At 44.1% G+C, this 15,389-nt stretch overlaps 1 protein-coding gene across 1 annotated transcript in view; it reads left to right on the forward strand.

Annotated features, from left to right (window-relative positions):
* Positions 1–15,389, forward strand: part of runx1t1 (RUNX1 partner transcriptional co-repressor 1) — a gene marked incomplete at its 3' end in the record, with an annotated part of 52,891 nt that overhangs the window by 24,155 nt on the left and 13,347 nt on the right. The window contains exons 2-4 of the mRNA XM_080045499.1: positions 8,985–9,122; positions 10,511–10,752; positions 13,179–13,268. Coding sequence (XP_079901625.1) covers positions 8,985–9,122; positions 10,511–10,752; positions 13,179–13,268 — 470 coding nt within the window. The remainder of the gene's footprint in view (positions 1–8,984; positions 9,123–10,510; positions 10,753–13,178; positions 13,269–15,389) is intronic.

A 15,389-nucleotide genomic window follows, 5' to 3' on the forward strand; every position in this document is an offset into this window, starting at 1 on the left:
CAAGTACACAGTTTCACAATGAGATTCCCACAGTGAGGAGGTTGATGTTGTGTATTAAATACCAACAGCGTTATTTTATATGCTGCCACAATAGTAATCCTCGGCTGCCCAACAGATGTATTTACTCTATCACAATGCATGGCAACAAAAATAAGGCAACCCACTGGCTGTGTGTAAAAAGCTTATGAAAATAAAGCCATGTGTTGTCGGCATTAAGATGTGTGTTGAGTGTTTTGTGTGTGAGTCCTTTTCTTGCTGGCGGAGAGTCTTGCCTGGGAAAACACCCAGATCCATTCACTGGGTTCACTTGGCTCTGAGTCAGCATGGCATCCAAAATGGGAGACCAAACTGTATACAGAAAGCAATTTTCAATAAGGCTGGCTTCCATCAAATGGCCGAAAACAGAGCTCACAGAGGCTTACATCTGATTTATATCGCCCTGTTTTTCCCCCAAAAAAATTTGGTATCATTATTTTGACATCATGTTGTTAATGGCAATGACAGGCCATGCTTTATATAAATAAACAATGCGTTTGATAGGGTTTTCTAAATATGTTGGGCGCCGCTTCTCCCTGCCTTGGGAAAATATGTGACGATGGCAATTTGTTTCTAGTTGAGCTATTCCTAAAATAATGGTAAGCTCTCTCCCTCTCCCTCACTCTGTATGTGTTTTCTTTACCTTTACCTCTCCCTGACCCGCCACTCTCCCTCCTCCACCCTCTTTCTCTATTTCTTTTTTTCCGCCCACCCATTCCCATTCTATACTTTACAAGACCCTGCGGTTCAATTTTGCCTGGCAACAAGATGTGACAGAAATCGGTTGGATTTGAGAGGACGCATAACGGGCACTGGGAATCATTTTTATTGTTCCTTAACACTTGCTTCCCCTCACTCTCTCTCTTTCTCTCTGCAAGAGTGACTTTATTTCAACAGATGGGCAAAGCAGATATTACTGTGAATCTAGTTTTTTGAAAAAGAGTGAAGGACTTCTAATGTGATACACCACATACGTTTTAGTGTGTGTGTGTGTGTGTGTGTGTGTGTGTGTGTGTGTGTGTGTGTGTGTGTGTGTGTGTGTGGAGTCGGAGGTGTTTTGCAGGATTTGTTTGTTTAGTTGGTGTATTTTTTGCATTTGTGTGCATATACGTGCACGCGTGTGCATGGTAATGTTTGTGTGATGGAACAGATGGTGTTCAGACCTTTGTGTGCGACTGAGAAATCTCCTTATGTCTTTGCTGGCTTGACAAAGTGTAAACACACGATGTTACTCCGAGAAAAGAATAATACAGATATGGTGGTGGGAGATGCAACATGCTGTCATGCAGCATTGTACCGTTACTCTTTAACTCAGTCTCCTGCTGATGATATCAGGGCAAGATAGTGTCAGGCTTATTTGAAATGAAGACAAAGTGCATTTGAAACTGAACACATAAACCGAATGATTATGAAAAAATGTGTGGAGGAGCAGAAATGAGAGGGTGAGAAGGAGAATGAGGGAAAAAAGGAATACAGTGAGATATCCAAAGGGACTCACTGATGGGGGTGCTGCTCTCCTCTGCATCCTGCATCTGCTGCAGAGGGAAATAAATAAGATGGTGGAAATCAGATCCATTTGTATGTTTGTCTGTGTGTGTGTGTGTGTGTGTGTGTGTGTGTGTGTGTGTGTGCGTGTGCGTGTGCGTGTGTGTGTAGAGAGAGAAAGTTGTGTTGTTTTGTTTGCAATTTGTGCATGCATCCTTGCAGCTGTGTGTCTGTGTAGGTGTGTGTGTGTATGTGTGTGTGTGTGTGTGTGTGTGTGTGTGTGTGTGTGTGTGTGTGTGTGTGTGTGTGTGTGTGTGTGTGTGTGTGTGTGTGTGTGTGTGTGTGTGTGTGTAGGTTGGGTGTTGCATCCATACATCTTCTTGACAAGCGGGTGGAGTTTGATGGGACATGCTCTGCATACTGCTCCATCTGGCTGCCGATGACTCTGTACGTGTGTACGTTTGTGTGTGTGCGTGTGCACATGGGTGTGTGTGTATGTGTGTGTGGGGGGGGGGGGTGCATGTGTGTGCATGTTTGTGTGTGTGCATGGTCTAGAGAAGAGGGATGATGGGAAGGTAAGAGGGGCTACTGCACTTGCATACCGATAGGTTTCTCTTGTTTCTCCGTGTACTCCGCCTGAATCTCAATCGTCCCACCTGTCTCTCAGCCGTGCGCTTTAACACATCCGTCCTCCTCCCATTCTCTCCATTTTTATCTCTCTCTTGTGTCTGTCCCCTGCTCCTCATCTCCACATCTGTACCGAGCGCACAGAGCAATCACCACAAGCCACTATCACACTATCACTGTATCGCTTCATCTATTCCATTACCTATCTGTCCCGCTCCTGCTCTCTTCACGCACTATTTTGTACCGTGTGTGTGTGTATGGGGGGATATAATACACCCAGAGGCACCATTTTGCACAGACATTGGCATGTCGTGGACATTAGTGCTCCATTCACAGGCTTCCCGCTGCTTCAGTGCCACACGTTTTTTTTCTTCACTTCAACACCTACATATCAATGTGCGCCGCTGAGGGTATCTCTAGATTATACGTGTGTTTGTTTGTCTCTCTCTCTCTGTGTGTGTGTGTGTGTGTGTGTGTGTGTGTGTGTGTGTGTGTGTGTGTGTGTGTGTGTGTGTGTGTGTGTGTGCGCGCGCGCGCGCGTGCAGGCCATAAGTGGGCCAGTCTATATGCATTTTTCCATTTAACTCCATTATGATGCTATCTTATGTCTGACTAATACAATCTGGCGCTCACACAGGCGCCGGCGAAACCGTCAAATTGTTTATGTCACGGCCACCAACTCTCGAAAATTCACCCAGCGTGATTGAAATCCATTGTCGTTTTGAAGAATGGGATTTGCCTGTGTGAAGTACTCTCGAGTGGCATATTACTGCTGCCGTTATCGCATCATTTTCTGGGTCTCCAACTGTACGACCGCGGCGCACACACACATGCACACACTGAGGCAATTCTAGCTTATGAAGTGTGTAATTGAGATTGTTTGACTCTATCATCTACTGATGGACTTTGAAGTCATTCTCGAACATGAATAATCTAAAATATCAAGCTTTGGCGATGTTGTGCCTGTTTCGCAAGGTGATTTGAATACAAAATGACCTCATAGCTTTTGTGTGAGATGATGAAATGCATAAGATTTTGATATAAACTAGTTTTTTTGCCTTGAGTTATGGGTTAGCAAAGTCCTCTCTAACATATTGAACTGTTTCTCTGGGATTTGCGTTCCTTCTAGATATCGCTCATTGCAACAACCTAGTTTTAGGCGAGTGATGTAACTTGCATGAAACCTTAGAAAAAGGCGTGTATCACAAGTCAGCGGGGGGATAAAAATCTCCTTTCTTTGAGCTTGGCTGAGAGAGGGTGCGAGCGAGCGAGAGGGAGAGAATGACGAAGAAAGAAAGGGTGATATTTTGCAAAAACATGGAGGATCACGTAATCACAGAGACGATGCAAACGGGTGATGTAAGTGTGAAGAAATCCTTTTGAGTGGCAGGTAGTTGTCCAGGGTCCTGCCTCATTTCTAGGAGCCGTCTGTGAGTCTGAGGGAGAGATCGCAAAGGGATTAAAGAAGTAACAAACAAGAGCAGATCAACTTTTGCTTGTTATTTTAACATGAAGCCTAGGCCTTTGAGAGCGTGTGTGAAGATGTGAGTGCGGTCAGTGTATTCAAATTGTAATATTTTACTCTCAAATGATAACAAAGAGAAAAAGCACTGTGGTTTATCCTAGTGGTTTCCCAACGTGGGGCTCGGGGAACTTTCAGTGGTGCGAAAGATAAATCGGTGTGGTCATGTTATAATATAAAGATATTAAGAAAAATGTCAGTTGCTAAATAAAAGATTATTTTTTGACTCTCAAATCTTTGCTTTTTCCTCATGAAATATGGAGAAGGATCACCCATTTGTAAATAATTTGCTATAGCCTACTGAAACAAGTGCACATTTCTCTTCAGTTGAAAGACGTGCAATGTGTGACAAACAGCAGGCATTAAAAGATCACAAAAGTGCTAGTAATCAGTGGTCAATACCATCGCTACACAGCGTTGTAACAGCCACTGCTGCTAATGGAGTAATTCCGACTTTATGTGTATACCAAGCAAATGCAACCTCATCCCCTCCTGGGAGCTCATAATTCAGTCAGATATCAGTGTAATTACCTTTGACGCGTCTGATAGCTGGGTAACAATATACCAAATACATTTAATGAGGCATCAGTACATCCACGGTATTCTCATGGGTTTGAGTCTCATTCAGGCCACACTCACTGCAAATATTTGCGCTAAGAGCTCCTTTTATGATGCGCTAGATAAAACCACACACCAAGTGGCTACTGTAGGACATTAATCACAGTCTTCCATAGGCGTGATCGTCAATAGGTTTGGCACCCCGGCGTGCAGAGAGAGAGAGAGTGCCTGAGTGAATCAACGCACATCTGAGAGGCTCTCTCATGTTCCTTTATGGCTAATTGCTGCCTCTTCAACAAGCGTCCTCATCCGCTCCCACCCATTAATTCCTGGACAACAGCACTTCTGAGAAGTCGTAAAGTGAGTTAGGCAAAGTCAAAGCACTCATCACCCCTTTCCATTAAAAATCTCCGCACATCAATACCTGTCCAGTCCTGGAGTATACCAGCCATCCGCCCAGCCACAGATCTGCTGCCTTCACTGCCATATGCAACTGGCGGGGCAGTAACGGGGCCAATAAATGGACAATAGATGTGCATTAAGTTCAGCCATTAACTTTTTAACAGATGTATTAGACTGGGGGAAGATCCCGGACTTTGTTTTCAAGGTTGTTTAAGGTTTGCTTGTTCAGGTGGTGCTTTTTGAACTCAATTATGCATGAGGTAGCGAGCACTTGCTATTGTTCAGGCTTGCCCCTATTTGCTGTTATAAAATGAGGCCTTGTTGGGCTGTCTTCTGCACATTATATGTATTTTATCTTAATTTTACATGCAATATTGCTCATGAAAATGGATGGCACACCTGTACGCCGTGAGCTGTTTTCAACAACGTGCTTCAGGTGAAAGATGTATTTTTTATTTTCCCCTGAGACTGGGTAAATCATCTTGTGGAGGGAGTATTGCTATTGATTCAAGTGGCGTAGTGACAGCTTAGTGAATGGTTGGGTGCAGCCCTTGTTGGTTAGTATGAAGCCATTGATTGTTATTCTGCTTATATGCGTTGCAGGGCTCTCAATCAATTCATAAAACAAAGAAGCTATATATCACAAAAGTGTGTGTGTGTGTGTGTGTGTGTGTGTGTGTGTGTGTGTGTGTGTGTGTGTGTGTGTGTGTGTGTGTGTGTGTGTGTGTGTGTGTGTGTGTTTGTGTGTGTGTGTGTGTGTGTGTGTGTGTGTGTGAGAGAGAGAGAGAGAGAGAGAGAGAGAGAGAGAGAGAGAGAGAGGACATGTTATGGCCTGCATTTACAGTATGTGCTGTGAACTTGGATTTCACACTAATTCATTCTTGATCTTTCGTCTTCTTCCCCTGAGTGTCTGCTGAGAGTTTTCAGGGTCTGTGTCTCTCTCATCTCCGACCGATGACTGCCTTCCAATCATAACACTGACCCAGGTGTTAATCCCCAATTACAAGCCTGTAACCAAACTCATCTAGTCATACTGCTGCAGGCCCCACAGTGCAGTGCAGGACTGGAGGCGGATCTTGATTCCATAGTTTTGGGATTTCTTTTTGCCCCCTCACTTTATTGTGAGCAATTGAACAATGTGTAGAAAAGGCTATTGCTGTTACTTTAACATGCATACTAGCCCAAGGAATAACGCGCCAGTCCTCCTTTTTAGAACACCCCACTTTTCTATAAACTGATCTAAATAAAACAATTATGCACTCTACTGCATGGAGGTCAGTGTCTGATTGTATGTTGCATTGTGGTGGAGTGAGTCATATCCATTACCCTATCTAGTCACAAACCATTAAGTTAATTAAAAGATGATTTGGAACCCTAATTTGATGTCCTGCAATCCAACGATAGATTGGGTGAACTGGGCCAAAAAACAAAAAAAGACCACACAATTAGAAAAGCCAATATACAGAACTATTGAAAAGCATGAGCTGAAAGACCCCGGTGAAACGGGCCTATGTAAGTGGAACCATGTGCGATACGGTAACTTCTCTCTATTTAACTTGGGCTCGTTAAGTATATACGTTTAGGGCTCTTTGTGTTTGACTGGAAAATGATGAATTACCTTGGGTCCTGTCACCCGGCCGTCTTTTTTAATGACCTCGTATTTTCATAGATCATATTTTAGGCAGGCGTACAGGATATGATAGCTGGCAGCCAGAGGTAAGACTATATGTTTCCACTGGCTATTCTGCTATATCCTGAGTTTATAAAATAAATAGTCAGGTCCAGACTTTTTTTACTTTTTTTTTTTTTTTTTTTTTTACTGCGGCTTGGAAATTAGAGTAGTAAACCTTTTCTCAGTCTGGCCAGGTCGGGAGGATAGAGGGAAAGGTTGTGTGTGTGTGTGTGTGTGTGTGTGTGTGTGTGTGTGTGTGTGTGTGTGTGTGTGTGTGTGTGTGTGTGTGTGTGTGTGTGTGTGTGTGTGTGTGTGTGTGTGTGTGTGTGTGTGTGTGTGTGATGAAGAGAGGCGGGGAGTCATTTAGCAGAAACTCAGCACAGTGAATGGCAGTTAAAGGTTTTGGACGGTCGCTCTGTTCTCTCCGACGTCTCTTGACATTGACTCTTCTCTCGCCCTCCATTCCTCTATTGTCTGCTTTCCTAATCACTCGGCTTTTTGCCACAAATCTCTCCTGTGTATCCATTCATGCTGCTCTCTGCAATTGAGCCTCGTTTTTTCCCCTTGCACATGCTGAGCTAAAGCACTCGTATTATAGCATACGTTGATGATTAGTTGTCACTTTGTTTTTACCAGTATAATTCAATAACATTTTGAGGCAAACCTTCAAATTGTGGGTTGAGATCTCATTGCCTTGATAATCTGTGGACATCGTAGGATACTTTGACAAGGAGTTCACTTTGAACTTGAACTTCCTAGTATACTTCTCAGTAAACCTTTTTTTTTAAGCTTCAACAAGCTAATCATCACAATTCCTGAACATAATGCTTTTTTGGGTGTAACAACTATATGTTATAAATCTTGTTTATTTCTCTGTGATCTTTTCATTCATGTCTTTTATCACATTATGTCTATCAATTTGTCAAAGGGTCAACAATATGTAGAATAAACAAAACTGACATAAACGTCTTGAATCCATAAATTGAGCTGGAATTTCGGTGACATCTCCATATCTCACTTCCCTCTCCCAGCTGAAGCCGAGCTATGGCTGTGACTAAATTACTTAGTCACAGTGCAGCCAAAGTGCCACTGAGGCTCAGGGCCTATAGCTAACAGGCTTATAAGCTATATACCCTGTCCCTCTCACATCACTGCTTTCCATGGTTCCAAACAGTCGGCGCGGAGAAACACTAACATTTATACAGTTTGACGTGTGTACACTTGAACAAACCAACACTAAGGGGAAAATATACAAACATAGCAACATGTAAAATATGAGATTGCATTACAGTGTGCATTCTCATCAGCCAAAAAAACACGCACACACATACACACTGGGTGTTGAGGAAAATGTGTGGCAGGAACCACCCTTTTTTCTGGAGCCTGAACCCCTCACCACTCTGATTACAGAGTATATGTGTGTGTTGGTGTGTGTTTGTGCTTTTACCGTGCATGCGTTTTTGAGTCAAAGCACATGCCCAAACCATGATTAAGGCTACAATGTCACAGATAGCACTTTTGTTTCTCTTGCAGCTCCTCCCTTCCTTTCCCTCCTCTGTCTCTCTCCCTCTCCTTTCTCTTTTCTCCCTCCACCTTCCTTCCTCTCTTCTCCTTTTTTCATTTGACCTCCCTTTCACAGTGTGCCACGGAGACAGTTGATAACAGTCCTGTTAACCCTGGGATAGGCTTGTCTTTGCTGCTATTGCTGAGGGAAGTTGTGTGTATCTCATCCTGCTCAATATGGGCACGGCCCTTTACGCCGGTGTAGACTCTGATAACGTCATTGCTGTTGTTCTCATGCATCCGACACAACGGTCAGTTTATCAGCTGAGCAAAGAGCAGATGCAATAGATGAAAAAAGGCATGATGTAATCAAAATAAATGTTTAATCTTTAAATGTTCTTAAAGGTATTAGAATGTACAAGTATAAAAAGTGAGAGAAAAGTTGAGACCAGTTACTTTGTGTGTTTTTTCCCCATCTTAAATGAGTACATTGTGGGTTTTTCTGCCGTGTTCCACTCCTGAACAGCTGTGAATATAGTATCCAGAGATAAAAGGCATTAGGATAGTGTGTGTGTGTGTGTGTTTGTGTGTTTGTGTGTGTGTGTGTGTGTTTGTGTAATGAGCACTGCGGTGGTTATATCGAGGGGAGGAGGAGGGGGTGGGTGTGTGTTGTGTCGCCGCACTTTACAGCGGGCATGCAAGGATGGCACAGATGGTGGCGGAATGAGACCCGTGCTCGCAGCAGATTTACGCTCCTCTCTCGGGTGTGTGTTGGTGTGTGTGTGTGTGTGTGTGTTGTGCACGTTGTGTGAGTCTCTCTCCTCACCCTTCCCTCTCATTTCTCATTTGACAGCCCGAGCATATGCATCAGTGTCGTTGTGGCAAGACATGCAGATATATGATGTGGTGGTGAGCGAGCCCTCTCCGCTTCTACAGACTATAGTCTGTCTATTGGTGCAGCACCTCACAGGCGCTTGCTTTGTTTATCAAATGAAATCCTGCTGCTGCTGCTGTTTTCGGCTGCAAATTATGATACAGTTTCTCTCTAGACACACAGATGTGGAATGTGCTGCTGCCCTGAGCTGTTGTTTTATTTCCCCCACCGTTAAGCTACCGTATTGTTTTCTTGGTGTGCCGTTACAATCTTTTTCTTTATGCTTCTTTTCTCCTTCCCTTTAGACCGCACTGGGAAGCCCTCCAACATGCCCGACTCACCTGCGGACGTCAAGACACAGTCCAGGTTGACCCCCCCTACCATGCCCCCCCCACCCAGCACACAAGGAGCGCCCCGCAACACCTCCTACACCCCCACCACATGTGAGTAAAAGCCTTATAGTTCTGAGTGTGGTATACACATTTTTGTATATACAGTATGTGAAAATTAGGCACATACTGGAGTGTTTTTGAGCATCCGCAGACACACAGCCACAAAATGTGTATTGGTATCAGCAGAAGTATAATTCCATGGAAAATAAAATGGGTATACATGCGCTTGTACTGTATATGCATAGGTAAAACTCATAACAAATAAAAAATAAAAAATAAAACCCCATCAACATCACAAGACCATCTTAACAAGTTGTATTGAGCCTCTTCCAAATTGCAGTCATTCCAAACAACTCACCAAACAAGTTCATTAACGCCCCCCGCTTACAAACCGCTGGAGCTAGGCCATGACGTGCACATAGGCCCTGTGACAAGCAAATTACACCCTAGTATTCACTTAGAAGTGCATACTTAACCACTTGCATGAAGAGCACTAGAATCAAAGAATTGAGGGCCCCGTGGTTCAGAAATGCTCACAGCACTCAAGTCTGCATTAGTGCTGCTGGTTCTCTGCAACACAGGCATTTTTCATTTTTCCCCCCTCTTTCAATCACTTGCTCTGCCTTTTTTCTCCATCTCTCTGGTATTTACTTTCTCCGTCTCTCTTTGTATCTTTCTGTCCGTCTCTCTTTTCCTGCTGCAAACGCTCACACTCCACAATTAACATGGTGGCTTCCGTGCGATGAGGGAGGAGAGAGGCCCCAGCTCTCTCATTACGCAAGCCGAAAGGTTTTAACAAAGCAGTCTCCTTTGATTTCCAGCCGACGTAATTGTAAGCAGATGCAGTTTGAGTATCTCGTCTCTCTCTCTCCTCGCTTTAACAGCGGCGGCTTTGGACGGCGGCCAGAGGGGGAGTGAGTGGATCACTAGTCAAAACCTAATCTCATTAGAGGGGAAAGCTTTATGCCACGTTGTATCTCTTTGTTCACCAACTCCCCCAACACAAACACACACACACACAGACTCAGACACACGCGTTGCTGCCGTGCTCTGGCGCGACGGGGGGTCACACTGTCCCCTGCTTGTTTAGACTGAACGGGAGGAGGGAAACGGAGAAGTACTATGTACTAGGGAAGGAAACATGTCTCAGGAATATGCTTTTTTATGAGAGGATGCCGCAGAGGATCAAAAGGCAGCCTCTGTGATTGGAAACAAATGTTAAAGATCGTGAATGTTTTTTGAGGAGGAATGTGAATCCTTTTCAAATCAGTGCTTTGGTCAAAATGAAGCCGAGGAATGTTGTTAACTTTGTCAGGGTTTGTTTGAAAGCACAGTCATGGATTTTTTGTGACTCAATCACAAAAAAATCACATAATGTGTTGCTCATTTTGTCTCTCCTTTTCCCTTAACACTGTTCTTTATGTCCTTGTCTCACGCAGTAACCAATGGCAGTAGCCACTCTCCCACGGCACTCAACGGCGCCCCGTCTCCTCCCAACGGCTACAGCAATGGCCCTAGCTCCTCCTCCTCATCCTCGCTGGCCAATCAGCAGCTGCCGCCGGCCTGCGGCGCCCGACAGCTCAGCAAGCTCAAGCGCTTCCTCACAACGCTGCAGCAGTTTGGCAACGACATCTCACCTGAAATCGGCGAGAGGGTCCGCTCATTAGTGCTGGGGCTGGTGGTGAGTGGCTACTGTGTGTGTGTGTGTGTGTGTGTGTGTGTGTGTGTGTGTGTGTGTGTGTGTGTGTGTGTGTGTGTGTGTGTGTGTGTGTGTGTGTGTGTGTGTGTGTGTGTGTGTGTGTGTGTGTGTGTGTGTGTGTGTGTGAAGCTTATGTTCAAAGGCCCCATTGAGTGAAAGTCGACACGGGCCCTTGAGTTAGCAGGCCTAAGTGAATCCATTAGAAGGCTATTTGACAGTAACTCTGTCTACACACTTGTTCAGCATACCTGAAGAACCAGATGGAAGGGCTTTATGGAATCAAGTTAAAAGAGTCAGGTTAGTTTTCAGAAATACTTTGAAATACTTATCGCTGATTATGAAAAGCTCAGGGGTGTTTGTCTAAGGCTTTTTTATCGTCTTGTGTCAGAAACCTCCACCCATCTGGCCCTTCAGGCATAAGTGGTAAAATAAACACTTTTGCAGATCTCTGCCTCCAGGACTGACACCCTTCACTACTTTGCAGCCCATTATTCAGTGTAAGAAGATGCCTGACAAAACAATGGCCCTATGATACCCTCTGGAACCAAGAATAACATCAAACCAGGATACTACCGTCTTTATGCACCTGATACACTTTGGATTTAATTGCATTGGATTTACTAAAATTTGAAATACCACAGCCGACAACATGGAACACCATAGGCACAGCACGATAAAGATTAGACTTGTTATTTTAACATCAAACTGGCAGAATCACAACAATTCAACTATGTGTTTTGATCACAAGAGATTTTTCTGAATTTCTAACAAAACAAAATACAAATCAAGCCTGCCAACATCAAGAATACATTCATCCAACAGAGATTTGAATCAGACAGATGTGTTTCTCCAGCTTAGCCTGACACGGTAATATGTAGGCTATATAAAATACATGTGCAAATCCAAAGATTTACCACACATCTATGTGATCTGAGTAAATTTGAGCATAACGAGCGGGGGGAATACAGAAATAGTGACTGAATGTTGTGCAGAAAGGAGGGAGGGGGGGGGGGGGGGGCGGAGGAGATGGCGGGAGGAATTTTTTTAATTAGCCACACAGAGCATAGCCTCCTTTTGGCTTCACTATGTTTATTTTCCTTCACTGTGTGCATATACATCAGCCTCTCCTGTGTCATTTTGGCTTGCATACCCCCCTCCCTTCCCCCCAACCCACCCCACTACCCCCATTTCTCTATTTCTCTCTCTCTCTCTCTCTCTCTCTCTCTCTCTCTCTCTCTCTCTCTCTCTCTCTCTCTATTTCTCTTTCTCTCTCTCTCTCTCTCTCTATTTCTCTTCCTCTCTCTGTCCCTCCCCCTGCCTTATTGAAAAGAGTGACACCGTTAATTAGCTAGTTGTGTGCTGGAGAGAGGGAGACTCGGGAGGTTTCACTAGCTGTCAAGAACAGCCCCTACGCAATCTGGGCGAACAGATGTAAGGCTGAATGTAACAAAATTCAGGTCTGGGACATAACGCCGAGTGTGTGGGGAGGGGGAAAAAATATCTGCTGTTTTCTGTTTTATTTTTGTGTTATGTTCTCCGTCTCGCTTGATTTTTTTCCACTTGTTTATATTTTTGCTTGTTATAGAGCAGATTTTTCTCCCATGTGTGTGCTCACCACTCTTTCTCTCTGCTCTGCATCTTGGGAACAGTTCATGTTAAAAAAAAAATCTAAAATAGTGTCACTGCTGTCTTGTCAGCCATTACAGCGAGCAAAGTAGGGGACGACAGAAACTAGACTTGCTTGGGTGTGGAAGGTTTACATGTATAATGTATAATGTAGTGTATAACTTACTTTGGACCCCCCACACACACTCATGTCCTGTGCAAAACTGTAACTGCAAGAAATGTATTGTTTTATTTGACATAGATTCATTCAGATTCATTAATGTCACAGTTGTCTTTAAAATATACAATATGTACATGTTTTTCTGCTTTCACTTTAACGACATAGAAAAGCAAGCCGATCTCAACTCATTTATAAATAGACTGAACAGTAAGAAACAGTGAGCCTTCTAATAATTAAACCGCACCAAGATGTTTAAACAAATATGTACGTGAGTGATGGGTTTTTAAATGAGCCAACGGTCAAAAGCGTATCATAAAGTCCGTCAGCGCTCATATTCCATAGCCCGTGTTCAAAAGGAGCCTATATTGGATGATTGCTTGACTCCTGCATGCGTATTTGTTTTGTTAATTGAAGGAGATGTGTGTCTTTGTTTTCCGTGGCTCTATCCTCGCTGCGGCTTGCCCATGTGCTCCCAATTACAAAAAACCCGAAACATTCACATGCGGGCCAGGATACAGCTTAGCCCTCCAATAAGTAATATCATCTCTCAATGCTTTCCATATGGACTTATGTGTTCTCTCTCACTCTCTTTCTCTCTCTTTCTCTCTCTCTCCCCCCTCAGAATTCCACGCTAACCATCGAAGAATTTCACTCCAAGCTCCAAGAAGCCACCAACTTCCCTCTGCGACCTTTTGTCATACCCTTTCTGAAGGTAAACATTTAAATATACAATTACTGCAGAGGGTTCTGCCTGCCTGCCTGCCTTGTCTGCCTGATCGAGCAAATCTGGAAAGCATTTAAGCCAGCCCCAGATCCAGATGTGCGTACTTATGTTTGGTGAAATTTCCCCCCCATTTTCTCCCTATTTTGGGAGCCGCTCTCTCTCTCCGCTTTTGAATCTTTATCGCTCTCACATAACTAGCCCGTCTCTTTCCTCGTTCTCACTCTCCGCAATTTCACAACAAGGCTGTCGTTCTCGCTCTCTCTCTGATGTCATCAACAGTGTGTGAGTCCTTACAATACCGAGGCTGATGATGTTCTCCGTCTGTTTTAACCCAAAGCTAGCAACTTTGTTTAGACTATAGTTTTTTTTCTGTACAATATTCAAACGGGAAAGAAATTGGTTTGCCTTTTTAATTTCTACTTTTGTAAAGAAACTTGCTTAACGTGTGCTGAGACAGAGCACACAGTGACTGTGGTTTTGACCTGAGGACAACCTTCCCCTTTTAATGTCCTCCGCCTCGTTCGCTACAGGCTTGTTATCGATTCTTCATACCACTAAGCTACATTCCTAGTGAGAATTCCCTATTTTCAGCCATTAGCAATGGAATGCTACCACAAAAAGCAGCACTCTTCTAAGCATCCAGGCTGACCCAGTGCTTCAGTCCATTTCGCCAGCATCTTACATCTTTTTATTCTGGTCTGTGAGATGAAAATGAGTAGGGATGGTGTTTTTTGTTTTGTTTTTGTGTTGTTTGTTGTTCATCAACATGTTAAAAATGGTGGCCATTTCTTTGCATTAAGGCTGTTTTTCAGATATGTGCATAATATTCTAAATGTCTTCTGTATTTGATAAACTCACAAACAATCTGGAGGTGAGACTTGTGGCGGCGGCTGTGTTATTTGTTTTGCCAGTCAAAGATGACAAATGGGCCTGGGGTGTGTATTGAGGGATGCACTGTGCAGCAGCAGTTCAAAATGGTGTTATCGGGTTGGAGGTGAGGCTGAGATCAATATCAGTGTGGTACTGAGAGATGGAGAGCAGAAACATTTAACACAGAGCTCATTTATTTCTATTACACAAAAAGGTTCTGTTTAGTTTTCTCACTTTCTTTTTCACTCGTTTTTCTTTTTCTCTTCGCTTTTTGCCTCCCTCTTGAGTTAACTGAACCTCTTCCTCCTTTTCTCCATTCTTCATCCATCCATCCCTCCCTCACTCCCTCCCTCCCTCCCCTAACTCTATCAAGCAGGCATGAGGTAAATGTTATTTATGAAAACAAGACAAGTCTGTTCTCCCCAAGCACGACATCATCTCACTTTACTCTTTTTTACAGTGCGTGTGTGTCGTGTGCATTTGCAGAATTGTCCGTGTGTGTGTGTGTGTGTGAACTAACATTTACTATTGCTGATATTATCCACTGAGGTCCTGCGCAGAGATTGTTCCCATCTGCATCGCCCTATAGCAGGCTGTTAATGACACAAACGGGGACTCTGCGTCCTCCTTCTCTCCTTTCTTGCATCACTCTCTTCTTCTTGAGTTTCTTCTTCATCTCTTCCTTCTTTTGACTCACCTTCCAGTTGGTTCTCCCTCCTCATCTTTCTGTATTCATCCCTCTTTTTCCCTTTCTCTGTTTACTGTTCCCCCATCTCTCCATCCTACGGTCCCTCCTTCCCCTTCTCCCCATCCTCGCCAGATGGTGAGTGTATCACGGGGAATGGCTGCGGAATCAAAGATGCAACTCTTTTTTTCTTCCCTCCCCCCACCCTCAATCGCTCCTTCTCTACCTCTCTCTCTCTCTCTCTCTCCCCAGTCTAATTTTAGTGTCTTCCCACTGCGGGGCCTTTAATGCCATGCTACCATATGGTATCGGAGTGCAGTCGGAGGTGTTGGGGAGCTTTTATAGGTGCGCAGAAGCACAGCTGCAACAATGCACGTCAGGGTAACTCTGAGTTTTTCATTACGCTAATGTTAGACCGAGCCAACCCCGCCCCCACCCACCCACCCAAACCCACTCAACTCCTCTCTCTTTCTCTTAATACTAAACCGCAAATTGGTTGGGACTCTTTACTGGAAGGAGGCAATCATAAACCACACAGCGCCAGTGACGTGATG

The sequence above is a fragment of the Ammodytes marinus genome (genome assembly GCF_949987685.1).
Source record: "Ammodytes marinus genome assembly, chromosome: 17".
Lineage (NCBI taxonomy): Eukaryota > Metazoa > Chordata > Actinopteri > Uranoscopiformes > Ammodytidae > Ammodytes > Ammodytes marinus.